The following is a 27,688-nucleotide window of genomic DNA, read 5'->3' as shown; positions in this document are numbered from 1 at the left end:
ACAAGCAAAATCACATCGTTGACATCGTAATTGGAACCTAACACTTTCGTAACAAGCTGCTGTATGGCGTGAACAAGATTTGTAATCTTGCTGCGTTTAATTATTATTATTATTTTTGGAGCCGTTTTTGTTTTCTTAAAAAACAACAACCATCATATCTAATTATATTTTTATCTGCTGACAGTCTATATCAGGCTTCCTCAAACTCAGCCCTCCAGATGTTTTTGGCCTACAACTCCCATGATCCCTAGCTAGCAGGACCAGTGGTCAGGGATGATGGGAATTGTGGTCTCAAAACATCTGCAGGGCCGAGTTTGAGGAAGACTGGACCATATTGTATTCTGGTTGTAGCAGCGTAGTTTCTTGACACTGATTGGCTGAGCTGCTGTGATGGCATGGAACATTCCTACTTGAGGAACAAGGTTTTAGCAACAAAGGTTTCACAGCCTGGCTTCTGTTAGAAAGGATAGGTCTTAGCCTTTGGGGGATAGGGATCCCTTATATGGTGTGGTGTAAAGGCATACAGGGGATGCAGGTGGCGCTGTGGTCTAAACCACTGAGCCTAGGGCTTGCCGATCAGAAGGTCGGCAGTTCGAATCCCTGTGACAGGGTGAGCTCCCGTTGCTCGGTCCCTGCTCCCAGCTAGCAGTTTGAAAGCACATCAAAGTGCAAGTAGATAAATAGGTACCACTCCGGCGGGAAGGTAAACGGCGTTTCCGTGTGCTGCTCTGGTTTCGCCAGAAGCGGCTTAGTCATGCTGGCCACATGACCCAGAAAAACTGTCTGCGGACAAATGTCGACTCCCTTGGCCAGTAAAGCGAGATGAGCTTTGCAACCCCAGAGTCGTTTGCGACTGGACTTAACTGTCAAAGACATACAAGGCAACAGCCTTGCTGAGCCTAAGCAGGTCTTGGCCTTGATTGGTTTTCCACCTGGGAAGCACATGCCTTGGGAAATGTAGCTTAATGAAATCAGTCCCTTCCAACTCTATGAGTCTATGGTTCTATTAAATGATACAGGCATGTAGACAGAAGATCTGGCCAGGGCAGGTGAGGGACTGGAAAGGTGGGGAGAAGGAGGACGCTGCAGGTATCAGAGAGCCCAGAGGCTAGGTGGAAAGGGTCACAGCAAGTAGCAGAGTTAGATCAAGGTGTGTGACCCAAGTGCAGATAGAAGCATCATAAGCTTGAGACTGAGAAGACTTGGGGACTGAGGGCCAGGGCACATAAAGGCTGTGCAGGGTTGCCAGGTCTAGACCCTGAGAGGGTTGCACAGAAGGCTGACTCTGGCATTATTGTCTGGCATTGGCTCCCAGTGCGTTTCCGAGCACAATTCAAAGTGTTGGTGCTGACCTTTAAAGCCCTAAACGGCCTCGGCCCAGTATACCTGTAGGAGCGTCTCCGTCCCCATCGTTCTGCCCGGACATTGAGGTCCAGCGCCGAGGGCCTTCTGGCGGTTCCCTCATTGCGAGAAGCAAAGCTACAGGGAACCAGGCAGAGGGCCTTCTCGGTAGTGGAACGCCCTCCCATCAGATGTCAAAGAGATAAACAACTACCTGACATTCAAAAGATATCTTAAGGCAGCCCTGTTCAGTTTTTAATGTGTGACATTTTAGTGTATTTTTGGTCTCTGTGGAAGCCTCCCAGAGTGGCTGGGGAAACCCAGACAGATGGGTGGGGTACAAATAATAAATTATTATTATTATTATTATTATTATTATTATTATTATTATTATTATTTCATCAGCACATCTGTGGTTAAGAGGTAGTGATATTATGCTAGGCACTGGATTTCACATACACATTTGAACAAACCAGCTCTTTGCTTGTAAGCTTCCTGTATTATCGGATTGAAACTTAACTCGCTGTTGATAAAATTGTGTTGTTTTTTTTAAGATAGGGGATGGGCAGAGCCTTAATTATTACTTTAATTTTTAGCTTCTTCCGTGTGAATGTATTGGCCTCATCCTTATTTTGGTGGACTCCCCCACCCCCACCCCGGTTGCCTCCGCCATCAAAACTAGGGGAAACTTGTAAGATACATTGCAGTGAAGCCATTATGACTACAAGTGATTCTAACTTTTAGAATTGGTGCCTGAGTTTGCTGATTTTCCTCTTTCTTCCTCATCCCCTTTTTTTCCTTTCTGTGTTGTGTCTTTTAGATTCTAACCCACCCACAGGCAGATACCATCTTGTTTTTATTGATCTTGGGAAAACTACTCTTGGAACCTTTTGCGTGTTCAGACCCAGAGACCTCCCCCCAAAATAAATACACACTTGACTCAAATTTTAGTTTTGATTTTTGACAGAATTTAGGTCACAACTTTATTGATTACAGAAAAAGTGAGTGGTTGCATAGGCTCTGGTTCAACTAGCTCCCTGCACCGTTGCAGGTAGCGCTGACCCAGAGCTCTATCATAGGTCAGACAAGGGTGAACACCTGAGGCAAGTGAAAAGCCCGGGAACAGACTCTGTTCACTCTCCCAGATGCTCCCCTGGACTCAGGCACAGGCACAACCCCCTCTCAGGGGTTGACCAAACCATCGAGTCCCTGGATTCCTTTAATGGAATACCCTTCACGTAGGGATGGCGAGAGCCTTCTCCCATCCCTGTCACCTGAACCAGAGCCTATCCGCAACCTTACAAGTTGTGACGATTTGCTACACAGCAGGCGAAACCCAATTGGCAACAGCCAATCAGCCAAGTGGGGAAAATTCCTGCTATGCCCCTGTCCCAAGGACAGATGACACACAACGGCATAGCAAGGTCAGTCACAAAATATCCTAAATATAGGGAGAGGTGGGCGGGTGTTCCGTTTGCACGAGCTGAAATAGAATCTCTGGGTCACATGCAAGGGGTTAAATAGGTCCCTCGAATTGTATAGACTGCACCCCATTGGCCAGATTACACCCAGCAATGAGGGACCTACCAATCGGGTGTTGTGGCTATCCAATAGACCCAACCACAACCAGGAAGTCAGTCTCCAGGTCTCATCGTAACGCGTGCCCTCTTTTAGGGAGGACACGATTTCCGTGAAAAACAACAACCATGCCTTAAATAAATATAAATAAATAAATTTAGTCTTGGAGCAGTGAAGGTGCTATATTTTTCAGCCTGCCTGTGTTGGCAAAGCCATCCTAAACAAGAGGTGTTTTCTGAATGTTATGAACAAGGCAAGGAGGTTCTTGGTTGCTATTGTAAGCTACCGAAGGCCACTCTCGTTTTTTTAAAGTAATGTTTATTAAAGTTTTAAAGGTTACAAAAAGAGAAAACACCAAATTAAGCAAAAACAAGACAACACATCACAATAAGGGGGGGAAAAGAAAGAAAAAACAGAAAAATAGAAACAATTAAAAAACACAACGAACCTTCCCATAACTTATCTTTCATTTGCTTGTTTCCTTGATTGCAAATGCTTCCATGTTCGGCAAAGGTGCTTTTGCAGGATACAGATCCTTCTGTAACTCTGCAGGTGGCGAGATTCCTGAATGCGGTTATCTCACACTCAAAAACCACCAAAAAACAACAACAACATCAAAACTAATCGGACTGTTATGATGAAAGTGCACGTCGGATTTCGTCTTCAGTTTTCCTTTTTCTGTGATCCGTCCCTTGGAGCTCTCCTGGCCCCAAGCTGTCATTTGGCTCTGCTCAATGACCCACCCTTGCATCGTGGTGTTCACCTTCTGTTGTCGGATATATCGGTTTTTATGTCTCTGTGTTTTTATGTTTGTACATATTTTATGGGCTAATAGCCGTAAGTAAATAAATAAATAAATAAAGGTGATCAAGAGAATTCCTGCATGGCTAGGATTCCTGATTGTTTGGAGGAATCCTAAGTGTATTTCTGGTTGAATGCATGGTTACCACCTGCCCTCTGCACGTTCAGTCTCTGTGTGGTAAGAATGAATTAAAAAAGGGCCCACCTTGTTTTGCTTCTCCTCTCTTGCCTTCAGTTCATAGAAGATAGACCTGTGGAAAGGAATTAGACACAATAATTAAATGGACCCTCTGTGTGTCAATTCATAGCTGTCACAGATTTGAAAATAAGGGACCAGCAGCCTCGAAAATAAGGGATCAGCAGCCAAAATAAGGGATTTCCCCAGCACAGGGAGGTTCGACTTCTGAGCCCCTCCAAGCCAAAGGCAGAAAGCCCAGCCAGCAGCCAAACGAAGCCTCAAGCGGTGGGTCCCACAGCGCAGCAACCCGGCAAAGGGGATGCAGCAAGGAAAACCACCGTCACCTCTCCGCTGGGAAGCGCTGAGCAAAGGCGAGTCCCCAGGCAATGCAGCCGATTTGATCAGCACAAGGCATGCATGCTCCACCCCCCAGTCGTTCTTAGACTCCTTATAGGGTGAGCAACGCAGCCAAGCAACACAGTTGGAGCCTCCCTCCTCCCTGGCCAGCAGGGAGGGAGGGAGGGAGAGGAGCTGCTTCCTTTGAAACATGGGAAATTTAAGGGACATCATCAATAAGGGACAGCAGTGGGACACAGCGCTGGGATAAGGGACTTTCCCGCCAAATAAGGGACGGTTGACAGCTATGTGTCAATTGTGTAGGGTGGGGCTGGGGGCAACCAAGAAAAGGGAGGGTTGCTTTCCTTATGTTCTCCCAGGAGGTTTCCTGGGAGCACCTGGGTGGCCATGGCTGGAAAGGGGATGCTCAATGGGTATATTCAGCCAGGCTGCTCTTATATTATTTGCTTCCTTTAAAACATTTATATTATTGTAAGCCGCCTAGAGATCTCTCTTATTTGGTGCCATATAAATATTGCTAATAAATACATGTTGGATCCCTTTCCGTAGTTCACAGTGGGTTACAATGAGATAATATATCCCGTATTTTTCCGCCTATAAGACGCCCCCATGTATAAGACGGCCCCTATTTTGGGGGACTCCAAGTTAAGAAAATACTCCTTAGCACTACCTGTGTATAAGACGAGCCCCAATTTTAAACCTAATTTTTTGGTTTTAAAAAAACTAGTTTTATACATGGAAAAATACAGTCGGTGTGTGTGTGTGTGTGTGTGTGTGTTGTCATTTACTGCAGATTTTGTTAAGCTACCTGTTCTGAGAAGTTTTATCTGATTTACAAGATAGAAATTCCTTAATAACAAATAAAATACTGGTTGTATTCAATAATAATAATAATAATAATAATAATAATAATCAAAAACGAGGTAGCCAACCAAACTAAAAACAGGGTGAAAGCTCTTCTGAAATCTACTGGCAACAATTAAAAAGAGAGGGAGAGAGAAAGAGAAAGAGCGAAACTGGTCCCAGAGCAAGCCCCATCCCCCAAAACTGGACTGTGGCTTTTGACTCTGTTTTTTCCTGCCCACCATGGTGTTAGAGAAAATATGTTCCCCCCCATCACCCTTCAGAAAAAAGTTCAGATCACAGCTAGAAATGTCTACCGCACTGACCACAGGCAAACCTGCCTCCTCAGAGATATGAGCTTTGATTTGTCTGGGAAGTACAAATGTTCAAACAGAAAAGAACGAGTTTTATTTTATGGAAAAACTAACCATATTTGTTATAGACAAGGCTACTTACTGTTTGCTATTATTACATTTTTGCTATTTTTCAAGTCTAAATGCAGCGGGTGGAAATTTGTGGAACAGGCATGCATAGTTCAACTTCCTGACTTTCATTTTTAAAAACCGCTAAGGATCTAGTCCTCATCGCTGAGAGGCTTTATCTGAAACAATGTGGCAATAGTATCTGAGGAACCAGAGGGGTACTTGGAAAAGTTTTCCTGTGGGTGGGCTGGGTGATGTTTCCTTTCCTGCAAAGTCTTTGCCCCCTTCCCATGAGTAACGACAGCAGCATAAATTATGCAAATCAAGACAAATGCGCAATTTTTGGGTGAAGAGTTTTGCATGGTCATGTAACTTTTATCAGTATAAACGTGGACCTCGTTGTGGCCAAGCCTTGAATACAGCATTAAAAACTCTGCTGTTCCAATATAGCTAGAGGCTAAAGAACGCGGGTGGCACTGTGGGACGCAGGTGGCTCTGTGGGCTAAACCACAGAGCCTAGGACTTGCCAATCAGAAGGTCGGCAGTTCGAATCCCCGCGACGGGGTGAGCTCCCGTTGCTCGGTCCCTGCTCCTGCCAACCTAGCAGTTCAAAAGCACCTCAAAGTGCAAGTAGATAAATAGGTACCACTCTGGCGGGAAGGTAAACGACGTTTCCGTGCGCTGCTCTGGTTCGCCAGAAGTGGTTTAGTCATGCTGGCCACATGACCCGGAAGCTGTACGCCAGCTCCCTCGGCCAGTAAAGCGAGATGAGCGCCGCAACCCCAGAGTCGGCCACAATTGGACCTAATGGTCAGGGGTCCTTTACCTTTACCTTTAAAGAATACCAGCGCCGTCTGCTTGTGAGAGTTCTCCTTGAGGAAGAGTAATAGGCCAAGACCTTTGGCATGTTGCGTCACTTTTAACAGCTGTGCCGCCATTGTACCCGTCTGTGACTGTATACACCTAGTGCTTTAAAAAATATAATGTTGTTTGAGTTGTGCTTTATTTCCCCCCTTTGTGTATGACACACCCTCCTGTTTGTGATGCTATGGAGACTGTCGGGTGGGTGAGACAAGGAACCTTTATACAGCGAATTTGATATTCATTACCCTCATAACCTTTGTCTTTAGTTAGCAGGAAGGCTTTGCGATATCAAAAGCAAACAAGGAGCCTGAGATACGAGAAGAGCAAAGCCTTAGGTAAACTTGGTAGTTAAATGTGAAAAGTAATCCGATTAAACTTACCCTGTCATTCTTCTTTGGGGGCGGGTAGGGAACACACCATGTCTTGCTGTGTTGTGTAATGTGCCCCCTCCAGAATCAAGAGTAAAAGCCTGTTTAGTTCTGCCTTCTTGTCTTGAAACTGTGCTGGTGCTTGGAAGAACATCATTTGCATCGATATGAAAAATAAGGGTGTGCATATTTTACTGGGATATATATTCCTAGGAAGTCTGGTGCCATTCTCATCCAATTCCAAATGAAGCCGCTAGTGGTCCACTTCTGGGTTTGGGGTTGGGAAGGGAGGAATGTTTGCACACTGTTTGAGCTGGCATCTCAGGAGCAGTGGATCTGCTGGGTAAGCGCTCAGGAGCCGGCTGATCTGGAGCTGCAGATTGGCTAGCTGAGGAGGGCTCTCATATTAAGATTGCTCATGAGTAGGTCCACAGGTAGGAATATCTCCAATCCATCTCTGTTATGCCATTTAAGGTAAAGGGACCCCTGACAATTAGGTCCAGTCGTGGCCGACTCTGGGGTTGCGGCGCTCATCTCGCTTTATTGGCCGAGGGAGCCGGCGTACAGCTTCCGGGTCATGTGGCCAACATGACTAAGCCGCTTCTGGCGAACCAGAGCAGCACACGGAAATGCCATTTACCTTCCCGCTGGAGCGATACCTATTTATCTACTTGCACTTTGTGCTTTTGAACTGCTAGGTTGGCAGGAGCAGGGACCGAGCCATGGGAGCTCACCCCGTCGTGGGGATTTGAACCGCCAACCTTCTGATCGGCTAGTCCTAGGTTCTGTGGTTTAACCCACAGCACCACCCGCGTCCATATGATGCCATTTGGTGGCCTGCAAAAAAGCGGGTGCTTGAGAACTCTACCCCTGTTCTTCTTGTCACACGTCTGGCTTCCTCTGCAAAGTTCTTCTCAGTTTCTCTAGTCTTTCCCTCCCTGCTCCCTCAGTTCCACCAGTTTTACGTTCACAGTACAGTCATACCTTGGAAGTTGAGCAGAATCCGTTTCGGAAATCCGTTCGGCTTCCAAAACGTTCGGAAACCAAAGCGTGGTCTCTGATTGGCTGTAGGAAGCTCCGGCAGCCATTCGGAAGCCGTGGAAGCCCCCCAAAATAGTTCACAAACCGGAACAGTCACTTCCGGGCTTGCGGCGTTTGGGAGCCAAAACGTTCGAGAACTAAGCTGTTAGAAAACCAAGGTATGACTGTACTTTAGAAATCTTTCTTAAAAATCACCAGTGCTTTGCTGAGGTAGTGGGCAGCCTCTGGCCAGCAGGTCCCATTAGGCCTGGCAGGATTCCGGATTTGACCCACAAGGCTTTCTCCCCCAAACTCCACCCTGTTACCTTTTCACTTCCTGCATTCCAAGTGTGGGGCGAGTGAAGACATGGCTACAGAACAACAATCAGGAACTAGGTTGCTGTTACTCAACCTCCTTACATAGATCTTATACATAAGTACTCAGAACCAGGTCTCACGAGTAGATCTGAAAACCAGTACCTCAAACTTGTGATTTGAAACTGATCCCTTCCGAGTCAGCCAGTCTGCAACCAACTGAAGGTTTGTAATACAGTCCATCATCATCATCATCATCATCATCATCATCATCATTTATTATTCGTACCCCGCCCATCTGGCTGGGTTTCCCCAGCCGCTCTGGGCTGCTTCCACAAAGACCAAAAATACACTAAGATGTCACACATTAAAAACTTCCCTGAACAGGGCAGCATGAGTGGGAGCAGTGAATATTCCCCTCTTTGCGAACATATCTCTGGAGAGCAGCAGCAGCAGCAGCAGAACATTCCAGGAGGATATGTGATAATCCTCTAGGTAAAGAAAGATCCCCATTGTATGAACTCCCACATTATTGGATCTTCAGTAAGATGCTTTCCAATAGAGAGAGAGTACTGGCTTCCTCCCCTGCCTTAAAAGTGGGTGACAAGGTTGGGCATTTAGCTGGGCCCCAAGGTCTTCATGAAGAACACCACCAATCTTGCTCCACACAACACCTGAGAACATCAGAGGCAGTGCGTGATAAGGGTTTAATTTCCATTCCCCATCCCCTCTGGGTGAAGGGGGACCAGAGAACTCACAGAATTTGGATACTGGATTAAGTTGGGACTGGGGCTGATGGGAGTTGTGGTCTGAAACATCTGGACAGCATCTGGTTGGAGATGTTTGCTGGTTGGAGAAGACTGTTATTATTATGATTATTTTACTATCAGGCTGCCTGTCACTATGCTTTTTACTATGTTTTTATCATTGATGTTTTGGAATGTGTTTCTAATGTACATCGCCCTGAGATCTTTTGGTAAAGGCCAGTATATAAATTGAAACAACAACAACAGCATGATTTTAGGGTTTTTTACTAGAAATGGGCAGCTGTATGAATGATGCACACCAGCACCCTTCCTCAGCCATATCACTGCACATCTAAACATTCTGCAAAACAGAGAAACAAAACTAGAAAAAAGATAGCCAATTAAAAATAATAATCCCATTTTGACACTGATGAAAAGCTTCCAGTCTCGTTATATTGAAAGCAACTGTATTCTGCCCCCAGCTTCAGTGAATGCCTGAAATAAATGTTCTAAAAAGTTGGGGGGCGGGGGCTGTTGCAGCATAAGATCAGCGAATTTATAGAAAGTACAAATAGTGATCTGATCCTATGCTTCTTTCCTGAAGATTCAGGTAATAGGTGTGGGACTGTTTTAGCTTGCAGAAAGCGCTGGGGGAGAGAATTACAAATTACAGGGTTGTTTTTTTCCATAGAAGGAGAGGTCTGCCCCCTCCTCCTCATCCAGATATTTGGGCTTATATTCATGCAATCCCGGTGGTCTCGGTTTAACTTCCAGGGCAAGACGTTCTAAGCTTGGTGGTTAGTTATTTTCTGAAGTAAGGAAGGGGGCAACAGGGGGCAACTGACAAATGTTAGTATAAGTCCCCGACAGAGTGCCTGGAGTTCCGCTTTGAGCCATGTTCTCTGAACCGTTTAGACCACTGGAGGAAACCTGGAGAAATGAATACAATGCCCCTGGGTACCCTTCGTAAGATCAACAAGTTCCTAGGAAGCGTGCCACGGGCTGGCTCTCCATAAACAGATTTCTGTTCGATCTCCTTTTGAATACCAAGTAGTGTTGAAAATGTGAAGCCTCTCAAACATACCATTTGCCTCCTTTTCAAAGCTTTACTCCTAGTCCTGCTGCGTTCAGAAGGCAATTTCCAGTTGGCATCAGAAACCATGGGTTTCTTTTGAGGCGGCAACAGCTGGCAGTAGCAAGTACTGTAACTGGTTACCCTTTGGAAAAATCCACAGCCCCAAGTGTGTTAAACAACTAAGACAAACTTTGTCCTTTCATTTTAAATTTTCATAGTAGATTTCCTCACAAAATATTGGGGGGAGGAGAAGTTTGGTCATTTGCTCTTATCTTACTCTACTCTTACTGTAGATGACACATGATAGAGTTGCCGTACTGCAGCCGCAAGCAGTGTCCAGGTGGAGACTGGCAAAATATCTGGGGAAATCGCCGGCAGTGTTGTTTTTGCCGATTTCCCTCAGAAATAGCTTTAAAATGTCAAATTTCTTTACAATTTTGTACCAAAAAAAAAAAGCTCAAAAACTTTGGGCCAAAATAAAAAAAGCTCAACAGCTTTGCCTCCCGAAAAAACAAAAAACCAACTCCACAAATTTTCTGTCCAGATTTTCACCTTTTTGAAATATGACAGCCCTATACCAACCATCTATTTTTCAGCTTTTGGACTACTAGAGCAAAGGTGATGGGAAATTATTGTGATTGAGCCTATTTTTCCTTCTGGGGAGAAAGGGATTCTACAGTGTGTTGTCCACTGTCTTATTAGCCATTTCTTCACGTTAGGCATTTTGTTCTGCCAATGTTGCACAGGATTAGTATTTAGTACTGCAGCTTGCAGACGGAACAATACAATGGTGATAGTGTTGCTATTCCACTTCAGCAGGTCTAGGCTGAGTCTCTTCATTGGCAATCTCCATTCTTGAAGGAAAGAAGACAGTACTGCCATAAATTGGAGTTTGAAAATACTGTCTCAATTTGCATAGTAATAAAAGGTTGTGACAATCTGATGAATGTAGTTAGCACTCTGTGCCTCAGCTAACATACAAAGCAGAAGTCTTGGTACACGCTGTACTTTCAGACAAGAAAACTTCTGCGGGAAACGAGAGCTATTAGGGTGGAGGTAAAAGTTGTTGTGAGTCCTCCCCTCCCCCCCCGCCTTTCGTCTTTGCCTCAAGCAAAGTTTGTTTTTAAGCAGACTGTCCAACTGTGCGTTTTATTTCTGAGCCTCATATGTCTTGAAAAAACACCGATTTAAATGTTTTCAGTATTTCTGGCAAATGATTACTAGCGTGGCATTTTTGCCGTTGGCAGATTTGCACTTTAATCTTGCAAAGTGCAAGGGAGTTGAGAGGGAAACAAAAAATTGGGAAGACCCTGTGGCTAGTTTGCGTACTTGAATCTCAAGAGAATTAGAATGAGGTTTTGCTGTCCTCCCACAGACCCTGTAATAGTTAGTGCGCTCCTAGAGCACAGCCTCATACATCTTGATGGATGGATGGGGTTTAGTTGCATTGAAAGGGAAAGCAGTGGCGGAAAGGGAAAGGAGGACTGGAGAATCGTGTCCCTTCCAGTACAGTGAACAGATAGCACAATTCATCATCATCAATCTTTATTACGGTCCAGAGACCCAACAAATCGTTACGAAGCAATACACAATTCATAAAGCCTACCTCCAGGTTAAACAAGCATTTTGTCCAGAATATAGGGATCATTGGTTCTTGCAACCACCGATAAAAACTTTGCCACTGCTAATGTTCTAGCATTTGTCCGGTCTTCCAATAGGAACCTGACATAGTGAGCCTTTGATTTCCCCGGGAAAAGTACCAGCAAGGGTAGTATCAGTTCAGCCCTGGCTTGCTCATATTTTGCACAGTGCAACAAAATATGTTTTATGGAATCGATGTCTTGAGCACCCGAGCAAAGTCTGTCCTGGTAGGTAGGGAACTCCTCTCAACCTGCCATCCAACACTGCAGAAGGAAAGACGTTTAGTCTGGCTTTGGTGAAAAGCCTTCGATAGTTTGGTACTGTCAGGTTTTTAATGTAAGATGTTAACTTAAAGACATGCCCATATTGTACTCCTACTGCCAGAGGACTACAGACTGCGTGTGATCAAGATCGCAAGTCACTGTGTGCATTATCCCATAATCTTTGCTTTAACATCTTTTGGGCACCTTCATAACCCAGGTAATACAGTTGGGGGGGTGACAGACCAATAGAGGTGGCTTGATAGCACAATTAAAATGAAGCATTTGAATGGTGGGGAAGAGGCTGAAGAGTTGTCTTTGCTAAATTGTCCTGAGCCAGCCCGGTAGAAATAGCCATTTTGCACAGAGATGCCCTGCTAATGCCAAAGTGGGAAAATCTCAATAAAAAGGCTTTTGGTATTAGTCCTTTTTTGGTGATACAGCAGAGTGTGGGTTGAGATAAAGGTGGGTCGGCATATGGTGGCTACAGCAAAGTTGTTCATTGGTTGCATTTGCGGAGGGAGCAGCCAAGGCAGTATCTTAGCATTGTTAGAAAAAGCAATGTTGCTAAAGTTAAATATGTATGTACCTGTCTTTATGGAGAGCATTGGCAGAAACAGGGACCATAGTGTTGGACTCTTCCATTGAACAATATTTTTTTTTTAGGTTTTAGCTTGTTTTGCTGTTAAACCTTACATCTTGTTACAGAGATGTTATTTCACAAGTGAACTATATTTCAGTGGCATGGGAAATGGTCAAACTTTATTGAATAATATGATTTGTTAAGTATCGTCTGCCAATCCAAAAGGACAGGGTTTTTGAGGATGAGAGGAAGTGATGTGTGAAAAAAGTCGTGATTAAAGGTGTGTTGGATTAGGGGTAGCAGGCTATTACCCTGAATTAGTAATGATTGGTAGTTAACAAGAGTTGGATTCTGCTGTCTCTTGGCTATGGGGCCGGCCCACCCATGAGGCAATGGGAAGTGACTGCCTCAGGTGACAGAATCGACAGAAGCAGCAGATACCGACGCAGATCTTCATTCAGGGCTGGCCCACCCAAGAGGCAAGATGAGGCAACTGACGAGGATCCACAGAAGGAGCAAATCCTGTTTCAGATCTTTATTTCCTACTTCTTCATGATTTAGATCTTCACTCACCCTTCCTTCCCTGGCAGAAGAAGGTGGCACCATTTTGTGGTTTGCCTCAGGGGCCAAGATGTTTTGAGCCGGCCCTGCTTGACCACACACATTGGCTCAGTTGGGTTATTCTGGTTTCACAGTGAATTCAGTGAGGAAGGCACTCAGTAACCGAACAGGGTTAAAAACAGACAAGAAAGGTGAACATTATATTAACATATTATAATATTTGCTGATGAATTTCAGCCATCATGGGAAACCGCTCAGTATTGAACAGTAATAAACCGGTTGAAAACAGAATTCTAGCAGTATTATTATTATTATATTTTTTAAAATCCCAATATAATAAACCATGAATAGCTACAGCACTTCCCAGTCCTAAAATCTACTACATTGCAAGTTTTTCTGAGATTAGGCAGCAGAAAGGCAACTGTGATCCAGACATGAACTGAAGTCAACTTGATGGAAATAGTACCAGGAAGTCTAAAGGAAGAAGAAAAGACATTATATTTATATGCAACAGTAGCCGCAAGGCTATTGATTGCGAAAAATTGGAAAAGTGGTATTATACCGACAAAAACAGAGTGGCGTGCCAAATTATTGGAGTACTACAATATATCCAAAACAATGGGAGAAATTGAAAGGATCTCAAAAGAGAAGATAGACAGGGACTGGAAGGTGTTTAAAGGATACTTTCAAAACCATATCGAAAAATCAGAACTCCTATTAGAATAAACAAGTTCCGTTTTAAATACTGAAATACTAAATAAGATGGATAACAATGTGTAATAGAAAAAGAAGCATGAAATTAGGTTAAAGATGTGTGAAAGAAAGCAATTGAAGTGGAAAGAAATTGCAATTGAGTAGATTGGAAGTCTAACACAAAGGTGGGGTGAGGGGTGGTGGATGGTGAAGGGAAAAGGAATTATCTGTGGGACTGAGTGTAGGTATGTTTGAACATTTTTAAGGATTGTATGAAATGTATGTTTGTATGCTTGTATATTCGCAATATGTGTGTATTAATGTTGAACTATTTTAACAATTAAAACTTTTTAAAAAAGAAGTCAACTTGATGCTATCTGTTTACAAAACAAAAATTGTCATATTCAGATGGATTTCTTCTGCACCACTCTCTTTTAGCTTGGGAATAGACTTTACGTTGATAATTCAAGGGTTATGTTCTGGGTCTTTGTGTTCCAATAACTTCCAGCACACTCTTATAACGCATGCTTGTCTTCACCAAAAGATTAGAGCGTGGAACTCTGATTGCTTTGTTAAGAATAAAGTTTTCTCTCTTTGTTTATACAAAAATAACCAGTGCCTCACTTGACATTGGAAAGCAAATGTTTTCACTCAGTATTACAAAAGTTGGCCAACAGCACAACCATCTTCTAGATCAGGCATCCCCAAACTCGGCCCTCCAGATGTTTTGGGACTGCAACTCCCATTACCCCTGACCACTGGTCCTGTTAGCTAGGGATGGTGGGAGTTGTAGTCCCAAAACATCTGGAGGGCCGAGTTTGGTGCCTGCTCTAGATGTACGAAGGCCTTTTGTGACGATACAGTGATGTAACTGCACAGCTAACCAAATTGTTGGCATTAAGACTGCATATGAACTCTTGCAGGGCATTTGTCGTATGGGCATCTCACTGTGCAGTTTCTCGGGTGAAAAGCCAATGCTGGGTAGAAAAGAGAGATGTCATGGTGGGGAGATGGGTATACTACAACAAATCCAGAATGCGGCAGCTAGACTAGTGACTGGGAGCGGCTGCTGAGACCACATAACACCGCTCTTCAAAGACCTACATTGGCTCCCAGTACGTTTCCGAGCACAATTCAAACCGTTGGTGCTCACCTTTAAAGTTCTGAACGGCCTCAGCCAAGTATACCTGAAGGAGCATCTCCACCCCCATCATTCAGCCTGAGGTCCAGCTTCGAGGTCCTTCTGGCAGTTCCCTCGCTGCAAGAAGTGAGGGAACCAGTCAGAGGGCCTTCTCGGTAGTGTCGCCCGCCCTGTGGAACTCCCTCCCACCAGATGTCAAAGACATAAACAATTATCTGATGTGTAGAAGACATCTGAAGGCAGCGCTGTTTAGAGAAGTTTTGAATGACTGGTGTTTTAATGTATTTTTAATCTTTTGTTGGAAGCTGCCCAGAGTGGCTGGGGAAACCCAGCCAGATGGGCAGGGTATAAATAATAAATTATTATTATTATTATTATTATTATTATTATTATTATTATTATTGTGGTAACTTGGTTTAAGAACAGTCTGCTTTAAGAATGATTTGGTTTACAAACTCTGCAAAACCAGAAATATTGTCTCGGTTTGAGAACTTTACCTTGGTCTAAGAACGGAATCCGAACGGTGGAAGGGCACCAACGGCGGGAGGCCTCATTAGGGAAAGCACACCTCGGTTTAAGAACGGTTTCGGTTTAAGAACGGTCTTCTGGAACGGATTAGGTTCATAAACCGAGGCACCACTGTATACTAATCCGCATCCTAGCCACTGTTCCAGGTTTGGAAAAGGTTGGCTTCAGCAAATGAATAGAGGGACGCGGGTGGCGCTGTGGGTTAAACCACAGAGCCTAGGACTTGCCAATCAGAAGGTCAGCGGTTCGAATCCCCACAACGGGGTGAGCTCCCGTTCCTCGGTCCCAGCTCCTGCCAACCTAGCAGTTCAAAAGCACGTCAAAGTGCAAGTAGATAAATAGGTGCCGCTCCGGCAGGAAGGTACCGTAAACGGCGTTTCTGTGCCCTGCTCTGGTTCACCAGAAGCAGCTTAGTCATGCTGGCCACATGACCTGGAAGCTGTACACCGGCTCCCTCGGGCAATAAAGCGAGATGAGCGCCGCTACCCCAGAGTCGGCCACGACTGGACCTAATGGTCAGAGGTCCCTTTACCTTTACTAAAGGAATACGCATCAGTTAGACCTCTAACAAGTGTGGAGCGAAGCATGCAAACAGAGCATCTCAGGTTCTTCACTCCAGATAACTCACACAACCAAGCCAAGCCTTATATCGAATTCTAAATCTTTACTTTTCAAATAAGGGCCAAGGTTTTTATTCTTTGCACAAGATTGCGCCACCTGTTGCTCTCCATTAGTTAAGAACTCCCTGGATCTAGTATTGTTTGCAAGGTTTTTGGGAAATAGTGGTGGCTTTACAAGGCATTGTGAGCCTTCAGCCTTCATCTTATTAGGAGTTGTCGCATTTGTGCTGTTCTTAAAGCACCAGAGAAACATGCAAAATGTTTTCCTTTTAGTTTGTTTGAAGGAATACCCAAAAATTTGCATTTGTTTACTACATTGAAAGCTATTTGGGAGTGATTGTGGTAATCCCGGAAAGTTGTAAGTGGAAAGCTGCTACAAAAGTAGCAACATATACTTTATAACCTATTTCTGTAATTAAATCAATAAAATCAGTTCTGTTGCATGGTTAGCTGAATAGAACCTCTATGTTCAACATACGTCTGAATAACAAATTCTGAAGATATAACGCTTACCTGCATTTTGAGTTTCCAAGTTGATGACCGTTATTACTCTGATTCATTGAGGAAATTGTTTGTGCTATAATATCTGTTTGTGCTATATTTTCCATGAAACATTTTTATAATTTGCTAATGTAGTCTGCCATGTTCTGAAGTACAGTGGTACCTCGGGTTAAGTACTTAATTTGATCCGGAGGTCCGTTCTTAACCTGAAACTGTTCTTAACCTGAAGCACCACCTTAGCTAATGGGGCCTCCTGCTGCCGCTGCAGCGCCGGAGCACGATTTCTGTTCTCATCCTGAAGCAAAGTTCTTAACCCAAGGTACTATTTCTGGGTTAGCGGAGTCTGTAACCTGAAGTATATGTAACCCGAGGTACCACTGTACAAATTTTGACATTCCAAATATATCCAAGAAACCTTTTTTCCTTCATACATAAATTCCTCCTTTTATCCACCACTTTGCATATAATTGTGTTTGCACATCACTTTAAATCATGGGTAGGCAAACTAAGGCCCGGGGTCTGGATCCGGCCCAGTCACCTTCTAAATCCGGCCCACGGACGGTCCGGGAATCAGCATGTTTTTACATGAGTAGAATGTGTCCTTTTATTTAAAATGCATCTCTGGGTTATTTGTGGGGCATAGGAATTCGTTCATTATTTTATTTTATTTTTCAAAATATAGTCCGGCTCCCCACAAGGTCTGAGGGACAGTGGACTCGCCCCCTGCTGGAAAAGTTTGCTGACCGCTGCACTAAATTATGGCTTAGTTAATGTTATGAACAATAGCAGCTGGCGCAGAGGCGGCGGTGGTTATCTGACCTCCCGCCGCTGGTGTTTCTGCAACTTACTGGGTGATGTAACTGGGATTTTGGTGCAGTGCAAACACACCAGCAGGGTGAGCTGGATTTGTGCTGCTGGTATATTTGCACTACACTGACTTCCCCATCACATTCCCCCTCCCCACCTCTGTAAGGTGCAGCAGTTACCTGTGAGCCAGTGTGGTGTAGTGGTTAAGAGTGGTAGACTCGTAATCTGGTGAACCCGGTTCGCTTCCCTGCTCCTCCACCTGCAGCTGCTGGGTGACCTTGGGCCAGTCACACTTCTCTGAAGTCTCTCAGCCCCACTCACCTCACACAGTGTTGGTTGTGGGGGAGGAAGGGAAAGGAGAATGTTAGCCGCTTTGAGACTCCTTCAGGTAGTGATAAAGCGGGATATCAAAATCCAAACTCTTCTCTCTTCTTCTTCCAATGAGAGGGGGTCAGGTAAGAGCCTCTACCTCTCCATGCTGCAAGGATGAATCACAGAAAGCTTTGGGCTCATACGTTGCCCTTTCCTCATTCGGCATGGCTGCAGGGAGGAGTGCAAAAACATTCTCATCCATATTTAGACCGGCTGCAGCTTGTCATGTCATCTAGACCTGATTAGTCTTAACTATGGTTTGGGGAAACCAGCCAACTTCAAACCATAATGTATGGAATTGGGTCGCTTTCACTAACCATAGCTAAAAGTAGCCACAGTTTAGGGTTCAGATGTCATACTAATCTCTAGTTGATTTAAAACAGGTGGAGCTTCTGATCTCCGCCTTGCAACTATGCCAGCGAAGGAAAGGGAGAAAGTGTACTTTCCCTTGAAACGAAATGACTGCATGCAAAACAGGCCTGTAATTCTCTTTAACAGAATGCGCCTTTGCTAATCTCATGGACACAAGTTAGCATGAAGCTCTGCACCTTTCTAAGGAAGGAAGGAAGGAATTGGTCCTGGATTTTAAGATTTTTGACATTAAAAAAGAAGTTTCAGTGTTTGGGGAAAATCAGCCAATAAATGCATTGGAACTGATGGTTTTAACTAGCTGTGTTGGAAAGCGAATTTCGCTCTGAAAGTAGGACGGTTGTAGCTGGAATGACAATTAATGCCGTGTGGGCAAAATCCCGGCTGGAAGCCGGTATCTGAATAGAACAAGAACTCTGGCTCTTTCTACCAGTCCTTCCCTCCTCTTTCGTGATTTGGCCCTATGTTGGCTGTAGAGTGTGGTGGCTTCCATTTTTAATTAGCCAGCTGGGCAAAATTTAGTTCATTGTGTCCCTTCAGTTAATTATCGTGAAGCTGTTCTCTTCCCCTTCCCCCGTTATAGAGCAGCCTGGGATTTGGCAATCTGGGGTCCAGCATTTTGCTTTTGAGGTATTATTGGGTGCCAGCTGTCTGCCTTAACTGAAGATTTGATCTAAGAGAAGTTTAATCTAAAAAGGGGCAGGGAAGTCCGGAGGAATAGAGAACGTAGACCTGCAGAATCTGCAAAACTTCATTCTTGAAAAACTAGGTGGGCAAACTGCCCTAGAAGGAGCACAAAGTTTCCCCCCACAAAGGCACTAGGGAAGTCTTAAGTGTCTTAATCAGACTAATTTAGAATTGTGCCCTTGCTAAGGGCTTTAAAGGCAGGACATTAAAGGCTGTAGACAACAAATGTAAGAATTAGGAACAAGGTAGACATCGTGCTTTTCAAGAACCTGTCACACAGAAGCAGGCAAAGAGTACTGTATTTTTTGCTCTATAAGACTCACTTTTTCCCTCCTAAAAAGTAAGGGGAAATGTGTGTGCATCTTATGGAGCGAATGCAGGCTGCAGAGCTATCCCTTTCACTGTGCAGCGATCCCTCTTGCTGTTCTGGCTTCTGGGATTCAGAATGTTTTTTTTCTTGTTTTCCTCCTTCAAAAACTAGGTACGTCTTATGGTCTGGTGTGTCTTATAGAGTGAAAAATACGGTAATTCTCTGCCGCCCCAGAAGGTAGGACCAGCTAGAGATCCTTAAGACTTAAAGTAACATTTAAGTAAGTTTTCGGAAGAATTTATAGCTGCCAGAGGCAGCACAAGCGTTCTCCCAGGCCACCTCCCTCAGAATGCCTTGCTCTGAGGAAGGGAGTCGTCCCACCGAAGGAAGCAGAGAGGAGAGATGGAGGTGGATTGACTCCTAGCACTGCCACTGCATTAGCAGAGCAAAACTTGTGAAAAGTAAGCAGGGAGGAGAGGAAGAAGAGTTTGGATTGATATCCTGCTTTATCACTACCCAAAGGAGTCTCAAAGCTAACAGTTATAATTTACACAATTGTTGTGTGTGTGTTGAGTGGGAGTTGAACTTTCCAGGAAACTTTCTTTTCTCTAGCTGCTTCCTTCCCTAAATTCCCAACAGGAGGGAGTTGGAGCAGGTCTCATCAGAAGCAAGTTTTGAAGAAAGTTGTTGTTGTTGTTTGTTGTTGTTTAGTCGTGTCCGACTCTTCGTGACCCCATGGACCAGAGCACGCCAGGCACTCCTGTCTTCCACTGCCTCCCACAGTTTGGTCAAACTCATGCTGGTAGCTTCGAGAACACTGTCCAACGATCTCGTCCTCTGTCGTCCCCTTCTCCTTGTGCCCTCCATCTTTCCCAACATCAGGGTCTTTTCCAGGGAGTCTTTTCTTCTCATGAGGTGGCCAAAGTATTGGAGCCTCAGCTTCAGGATCTGTCCTTCCAGTGAGCACTCAGGGCTGATTACCTTCAGAATGGATAGGTTTGATCTTCTTGCAGTCCATGGGACTCTCAAGAGTCTCCTCCAGCGCCATAATTCAAAAGCATCAATTCTTCGGCGATCAGCCTTCTTTATGGTCCAGCTCTCACTTCCATACATCACTACTGGGGAAACCATAGCTTTGACTGTACAGACCTTTGTCAGCAAGGTGATGTCTCTGCTTTTTAAGATGCTGTCTAGGTTTGTCATCGCTTTTCTCCCAAGAAGCAGGCGTCTTTTAATTTCGTGACTGCTGTCACCATCTGCAGTGATCATGGAACCCATGAAAGTAAAATCTCTCACTGCCTCCATTTCTTCCCCTTCTATTTGCCAGGAGGTGATGGGACCAGTGGCCATGATCTTCGTTTTTTTGATGTTGAGCTTCAGACCATATTTTGTGCTCTCCTCTTTCACTCTCATTAACAGTTTCTTTAATTCCTTAAGAGGTTCTTTAATTCCATACAGTGTAGCATCAGGGTCTTTTCCAGGGAGTCTTCTCTTCCCATGAAGAAAGTAGAGTTGCCATATTCCCAAAAGTGAACATCTGGACAAAGTTGTTGAGCCCTTCTTCTTTCTTTCTTTCTTTCTTTCTTTCTTTCTTTCTTTCTTTCTTGTCAAAGTTATTGAGCTACAACAATTGTAAAAGAATTTTTAAATTAAAAAAAATACTCCACTTGCCATACAACTGGTTTTCACCGATTCAGAGAAAATCTGTCTGGATGCCATTTGAGAGCTTGTTTCCCAGCTGTGTCCAGGATAATCCGGGCATATGGCAGCCCTGAAGAAAGCTCATTTCACAGCCACGCAGCAAGGGAACAGTCTTTCATTGCCTTTGGTTCAGCGACTGTCGTGTGTATAAACAGAGTGGTACTGGGTCTCAAGCTTGCTTGGGAGCTAGGCAACCTATCACAAAGTGCTCTTCAGTTCTACAGTTTCCTAAAAAAGAGAAGAAAAGCAGTCTCTGCGTGCCTAGGGGCATCAACATATTTAATTGATGTATTCCACAAATCAGCTCCGGAATGTAAAAGATTCTTGCCAGAGAAGGCAAGAAATATATGCAGGAAAACGAGAGGGTGCGAGATGCAGATGAAATAGGAAATCTTCTTGGCGGAAGGAAGCACATAGAAGAAACACTGGTGCCTGTGAAAGGGTGGAGAAGCAGGAGATAAAGGAGAAGTGGCTGGTGGTGGCAGGAGCCAGAGGGCAGATGAGTTAGTAGATGAAGGCATGGGAAGGAGAGGAGAGATGGGTGACCCAGGACCAGAGGAGAGGAAGCTTGTGACTCATGAAAAGCAAGGGCGAACAAACAAGAGAGAGAGAGACTCTCCTACAGGTCTAAACCACTGAACCTCTTGGGCTTGCTGATCAGAAGGTTGGTGGTTCGAATCCCTGCAAAGGGGTAAGCTCCCGTTGCTCTGTCCCAGCTCCTGCCAACCTAGCAGTTCGAAAGCACGCCAGTGCAAGTAGATAAATAGGTACCACTGCAGCGGGAAGGTAAATGGTGTTTCCATGCAGTGCTCTGGTTTCCATCACGGTGTTCTGTTGCTCCAGAAGCGATTTAATCCTGCTGGCCACATGACCCAGAAAGTGGTCTGTGGACAGACGCCAGCTCCCTTGGCCTGAAAGCGAGATGAGCACCGCAACCCCATAGTAGCCTTTGATTGGACTTAACTGTCCAGGGGTCCTTTACCTTTACCTTTTTACCTAGAATATGGTTATGATCGTGTTTACATATTCTGAGTAAACTAGAATTGTATGGCATCTTTTCCATTTTCTTTCCTTGCAGATTATTTAAGGACCGATACAACATTCCTTGAAGAACTGGTGGTTGGCAGTGGCGAGAACATCGAACTCCTGTGTAACTCTCCGGTCTCTTCTATGTCTGTCTTCTGGTATAAAGATGGCATTGGCATTTCACCTACTAACCGAACTCATCTTGTCCAGAAGTTGTTAAGGATTATCAATGTATCTTACGATGACTCTGGCCTGTACAGCTGTAAGCCAAGGCACTCCACTGAAATGCTCAGGAACTTCACAGTACGAGTGACAGGTGAGTTCAGTGAAGTCCCTCCCCCCCCCATTTTCTCTCTGCTTTTCTGCAGATCACCTGGATCCATGCTTACATCCCCAAATCAAAAGTGCATTTTAAAGAGTTTTGCATCTGGTTCTAATCTGATCTGAAAATCAAATTGCTTTGACCAATGTTGTTTGACCAATGTTGTTTCCTTCGCATTATCCAACAAAGTTTGTGATACTGTTCAGTCTGCCTAGGTTGCAGCTTCCTGACTTGAAAAGTGTTAGGTTAACAAAGAAGCTAAAGACTGCTAACTCAGGTTCTAGAATGCTCTCTATGGAATAACAGAAGGACCCCAGGTGTTTGGACATGGATGCGAATGATTTTTCCACTCTTGTAGTTTGTCTACCTTTAGTCTCACCTGTGGCCCCTAGAAGCTGGGCATGCAACAGCAGCCGCTTAGAATCATAGAATCATAGAATCATAGAGTTGGAAGAGACCACAAGGGCCATCGAGTCCAACCCCCTGCCAAGCAGGAAACACCATCAGAGCACTCCTGACATATGGTTGTCAAGCCTCTGCTTAAAGACCTCCAAAGAAGGAGACTCCACCACACTCCTTGGCAGCAAATTCCACTGTCGAACAGCTCTTACTGTCAAGAAGTTCTTCCTAATGTTTAGGTGGAATCTTCTTTCTTGTAGTTTGGATCCATTGCTCCGTGTCCGCTTCTCTGGAGCAGCAGAAAACAACCTTTCTCCCTCCTCTATATGACATCCTTTTATATATTTGAACATGGCTATCATATCACCCCTTAACCTCCTCTTCTCCAGGCTAAACATGCCCAGCTCCCTTAGCCGTTCCTCATAAGGCATCGTTTCCAGGCCTTTGACCATTTTGGTTGCCCTCCTCTGGACACGTTCCAGTTTGTCAGTGTCCTTCTTGAACTGTGGTGCCCAGAACTGGACACAGTACTCCAGGTGAGGTCTGACCAGAGCAGAATACAGTGGCACTATTACTTCCCTTAATCTAGATGCTATACTCCTATTGATGCAGCCCAGAATTGCATTGGCTTTTTTAGCTGCCGCGTCACACTGTTGGCTCATGTCAAGTTTGTGGTCAACCAAGACTCCTAGATCCTTTTCACATGTACTGCTCTCAAGCCAGGTGTCACCCATCTTGTATTTGTGCCTCTCATTTTTTTTTGCCCAAGTGCAATACTTTACATTTCTCCCTGTTAAAATTCATCTTGTTTGTTTTGGCCCAGTTCTCTAATCTGTCAAGGTCGTTTTGAAGTGTGATCCTGTCCTCTGGGGTGTTAGCCACCCCTCCCAGTTTGGTGTCATCTGCAAATTTGATCAGGGTGCCCTTGAGTCCATCATCCAAGTCGTTGATAAAGATGTTGAATAAGACCGGGCCCAAGACAGAACCCTGTGGCACCCCACTAGTCACTCTTCTCCAGGATGAAGAGGAACCATTGATGAGCACCCTTTGGGTTCGGTCAGTCAGCCAGTTACAAATCTACTGAGTGGTAGCATAGTCTTCTTGGGAACAGCTTTGAATGGCCAGCTAAACTGGGCAAGGGTAGCCCATGGGTCTCAAACCCTTGGACTTCTGCATGTGAAGACAGGTTCTGGCGGATTGAGCAGACGAGGCCAGTTTCTACACCTGCTGTAGAGGGGCAGACGGGGCTTGTCAACCAGAGAAGGTAGCCTATCTAGGAGAAGGAAAGCTCTGGTTCAAACCTCCACTGCCTTGTGGGATATCTTTGGGGGGAGGAGCAGGAGGCTAAGGAGTGAACCCTACACCAGTAAGGAGTGAGGTCCCTAAGACTGTTGGATGGTGCCTTGTACGCCTCCTTCCGGCAACAGCAAGGCCAAGAGGGGTGTCTTGTTGTCGGGGCGGCCCAGGACCTCCATAAAAATGTGAGCTCCCGGGAGGTCCCTTGGGTGCTGCAAACACAGCAGCTTAACTTCATCCCTGGAGACACACTCCATTGTCTTTTGGCTGTCTCTCTCTTGGTTGTGGGCAGACTGGTCCAGGGGAGGGAGGAGAGAAATGATGGGGTGGAACCCATGGCACTTGCTGAAGAATCCAGAGATGTTGGGCAACCCCCAGAGTACATGTGAGAAGGGAACGTCATTGCTGAGTATTCTTGCCTTATAGAGGGTGCATCTCTTTACCAACTTTCGTTTTCTTTTCATGATACGCATTCAGGTTCACAGGCCCAATGTATAACGACCAGGAATGGGAAGAAATTTGATTCAGTTTGCATTTAAAGCCAAATCTATCAAATCTATACTTTCTGAAACAATATGTGGTTCGAAAGAGCCGTCCTTCAAAATTAACACCTGAACTTTGTGATGCAGTTGGTCAACCAAACATTGTTTGCAATCATGCATATCTATTTTTTGGTGGGGGGTGTGTGCATAAAAATTAATATGTTCATGAAAATCTACATATTAAAAGTTATGTTAAATCTTCAAGGTTTCTGGGGGTTTTCCTGTTGTTGATTAAAATACAGCTTAAAAATTAGAATCAGGATAAAATTAAATGATTGCCCACTAATTACAACCATAGGGGTCGGGAACCTCAAGTATTCATCCATGTTGGTCCCATAGGAGCCGATAAAAGGGCCAAAGAGTTAACTTACGGGGTCCCATACAGGGGGGTCAAACTGGGCCCGGACCAAAAGCCAGGCGGAAGAACTCCGTCTTGCATGCCCTGCAGAAGGATGTCAAGTCCCGCAGGGCCCTGCTTTCCTGCGATAACCTGTTAACGCTTAATTAAAACCAGCTCAGTGGAAGCATATTCTCTTGGTACATGGGCAGTTTTACACTCCTGGCAAACAGAAGGGGAAGAAATGGAGGCAGTGAGAGATTTTACTTTCTTGGGCTCCATGATCATTGCAGATGGTGACAGCAGTCACGAAATTAAAAGACGCCTGCTCCTTGGGAGAAAGGCGATGGCAAACCTAGACAGCATCTCAAAAAGTAGAGACATCACCTTGCCAACAAAGGTCCATATAGTTAAAGCCATGGTTTTCCCAGTAGGGATGTATGGAAGGGAGAGCTGGACCATAAAGAAGGCTGATCGCCAAAGAATTGATGTTTTTGAATTATGGTGCTGGAGGAGACTCTTGAGAGTCCCATGGACTGCAAGAAGTACAAACCTGTCCATTCTGAAGGTAATCAGCCCTGAGTGCTCACTGGAAGGACAGATCCCGAAGCTGAGACTCCAATACTTTGGCCACCTCATGAGAAGAGAAGACTCCCTGGAAAAGACCCTGATGTTGGGAAAGATTGAGGGCACAAGGAGAAAGGGACGACAGCGGATGAGATGGTTGGACAGTGTTCTCGAAGCTACAAACATGAGTTTGACTAAACTGGGGAGGCTGTGGAAGACAGAAGTGCCTGGCGTGCTCTGGTCCAGGGGGTCACGAAGAGTCGGACAGGACTAAACGACTAAACAACAACAGTGGAAGCATATTCTCTTGGTACAGGGGCAGTTTTACATTATGCAGTGTAAATGAAAGAGAACTGGAAAAAAAAAATATTCCTGCATGTTATATATCTTTATTGTCACACCCTCACCTGGAATGTTGCATTCAGGTTGTGGTTTCCAAAGAAATTTTGAATTTCAAGAACTTCCAAAGAATAGAAGAGAACATTCACAGCAACGTTGAAGAGCAAAAAGGACCTAGAGATATTTTCATGTTACGACAACAGACTGTAAATATAGAGTCCGCGTAGCTGCACAGGGGCAATAAACATGATCTTGCTTGGTTTTTTTTCCATTAGCAGTGCCTGGCTCTTGGCAGTGGGGAATTCTAATACGAACATGATTTTGCCAAGCTGATTTCCTCAGCAAAACCACTTTTATACTGGGCATCGACAAACCGCCGACTTAAAACGAGCTTGTGAGCCTTTCAAAACTGTGAAAACGGAAATGATTAGAATGTGCCAATTGGTTTACAAAACCTCAAATTGGTTTACAAAATATAGATGGTAAAATCAAGAAAAATTCACTTTAAGGCATACAAAAGTTAAAAGTTAAAATACTAAAGCAGATTAAAATTACCTCAACTTTCTAAGCAGCTGGGTAGGCTTGTCTATACAAGTGTATGTCTTAAACAGGTACTGAAAAGAGTACAGTGAAGGCACATACTTGATCTCAATAGGCAGGCAGTTCCAAAGTTGTAAGTGCTTCCACACTAAACGACAGAGTTCTTATGAAAGGGTACCTGTGCTTTGCCCCTGTTTATTTTGGATGAGAGTTGACATGAAAGTGATTTTTTTATAAATATCAAAGACAATACATTTTCATTCTTTTTATTTGAGTTTTTAAAAGCAGACTACAAAAACCTCAGTCAATATGTTCCCTTGTAGTTATGTTATGTATAGCAGCCACCCAAGTGATCTGGATAAAACGCCATCCTTTCAGTTGTTCCATTTTTTCCCCTCATGTGGGTGCTTGTCATTTCACCAGATTTCTTCAGGAACAATTTCTTTGCTCGAACTGTTTATATAGAAAGGTTTTCTGACCATCCTCATTTTGTAGAAAAGTGCAAACAAACGGGGACATTTTTTTTATGATGGAATTGAGATTTTGGTTGGTTTTCATTAGCGCCTTTTAACAGAAGTGGCTAAGTAGAGTGGAACACCACCCCAATTTACCAGCAATTGCATCACTATTTCTTACTGGGGGGGGTGTGTGTGAAGAGGTCTGTTTTAGCTGATCGCAGACTAAATGTGAGCAGCAGTTGACTCCTAAAAAAACAATTGCAGTCTTAGGCTGCATAAACAGAAGCTGTGTCCAGATAGCAAGAAATAATAATTCCACTGTCCTTTACTGGTCTTGCTGTCTTTTGAGTACAGTGGTACCTTGGTTTATTAACTTAGTCCGTTCTGGAAGTCCGTTCTTAAACCAAAGCTGTTCTTAAACCAAGGAGCGCTTTCCCTTATGAGGCCTCCCACCGCCAGTGCCCTTCCACCGTTTGGATTCCATTCTTAGACTGAGGTAAAGTTCACAAACCGGGACACCTGCCTCCAGTTTTGCGGAGTTCGTAAACCGAATAGTTCGTAAACAGGGCTGTTCTTAAACCGAGGTACCACTGTACTGCCTCTAGTTCAGAACGCCCTACTTTAAGAAGGACATTGATAGAACTGAACCACCTGTGATTTTTAATCCCCTTTGTTCTGAAGATCATTACTGATATTCTGGGCTTAGCCGGACTGTATCCCTGTGTTTGTGGATGAGTGGATTTATGTGTTTGTAAGTTCAGAAGTAAAAGTTGAGTTCAGAAGATCACAGCTTTATTGGGATAACGTTGGGATGTGCCAATTAATACCTTTTGATAATGGAAAACCATTGCAGGAATGAATTGAGAATTTTGCCTCCACAAAATGTAATTTCCACACACACCCCTTGCTTCTCTTTCAAGATTCTCCATCGTCAGGTGATGATGAAGAGGAAGATGAAGATGAAGATGACTCTGAAGACGGAGGTAAATATCAGGGGTTTGGGACACATGCAAAGTAATTCTCAAGAATGCTTATACTAGCTAAACTATTGGCATCAATGGGGCTTGGAACTGTTGGAATCATTTGTGCAGATGGGGGGGGGTGATTTCAACCTTTGTTTTACAATATCTAGCACTGAGTCAAAACTTTTCAGTGTTTCAATGTTTTTACTGTTATCTTT

The 27,688-nt window shown here is 44.4% G+C and overlaps 1 protein-coding gene across 4 annotated transcripts in view; it reads left to right on the top strand.

Moving 5' to 3' along the window:
* The window catches only part of FGFR3 (fibroblast growth factor receptor 3), a 72,128-nt gene that overhangs the window by 6,524 nt on the left and 37,916 nt on the right, over positions 1-27,688 (top strand). For all 4 annotated transcript variants that reach the window (XM_053387739.1, XM_053387742.1, XM_053387741.1 and 1 more), the window contains exons 3-4: positions 21,761-22,024; positions 27,429-27,491. In XM_053387739.1, the coding sequence (XP_053243714.1) occupies positions 21,761-22,024; positions 27,429-27,491 (327 nt within the window). The remainder of the gene's footprint in view (positions 1-21,760; positions 22,025-27,428; positions 27,492-27,688) is intronic.

The sequence above is a fragment of the Podarcis raffonei genome, chromosome 5, assembly GCF_027172205.1.
Source record: "Podarcis raffonei isolate rPodRaf1 chromosome 5, rPodRaf1.pri, whole genome shotgun sequence".
NCBI classification, from domain to species: Eukaryota; Metazoa; Chordata; class Lepidosauria; order Squamata; family Lacertidae; genus Podarcis; species Podarcis raffonei.
This window is presented reverse-complemented; position numbering and strand designations above follow the sequence as displayed.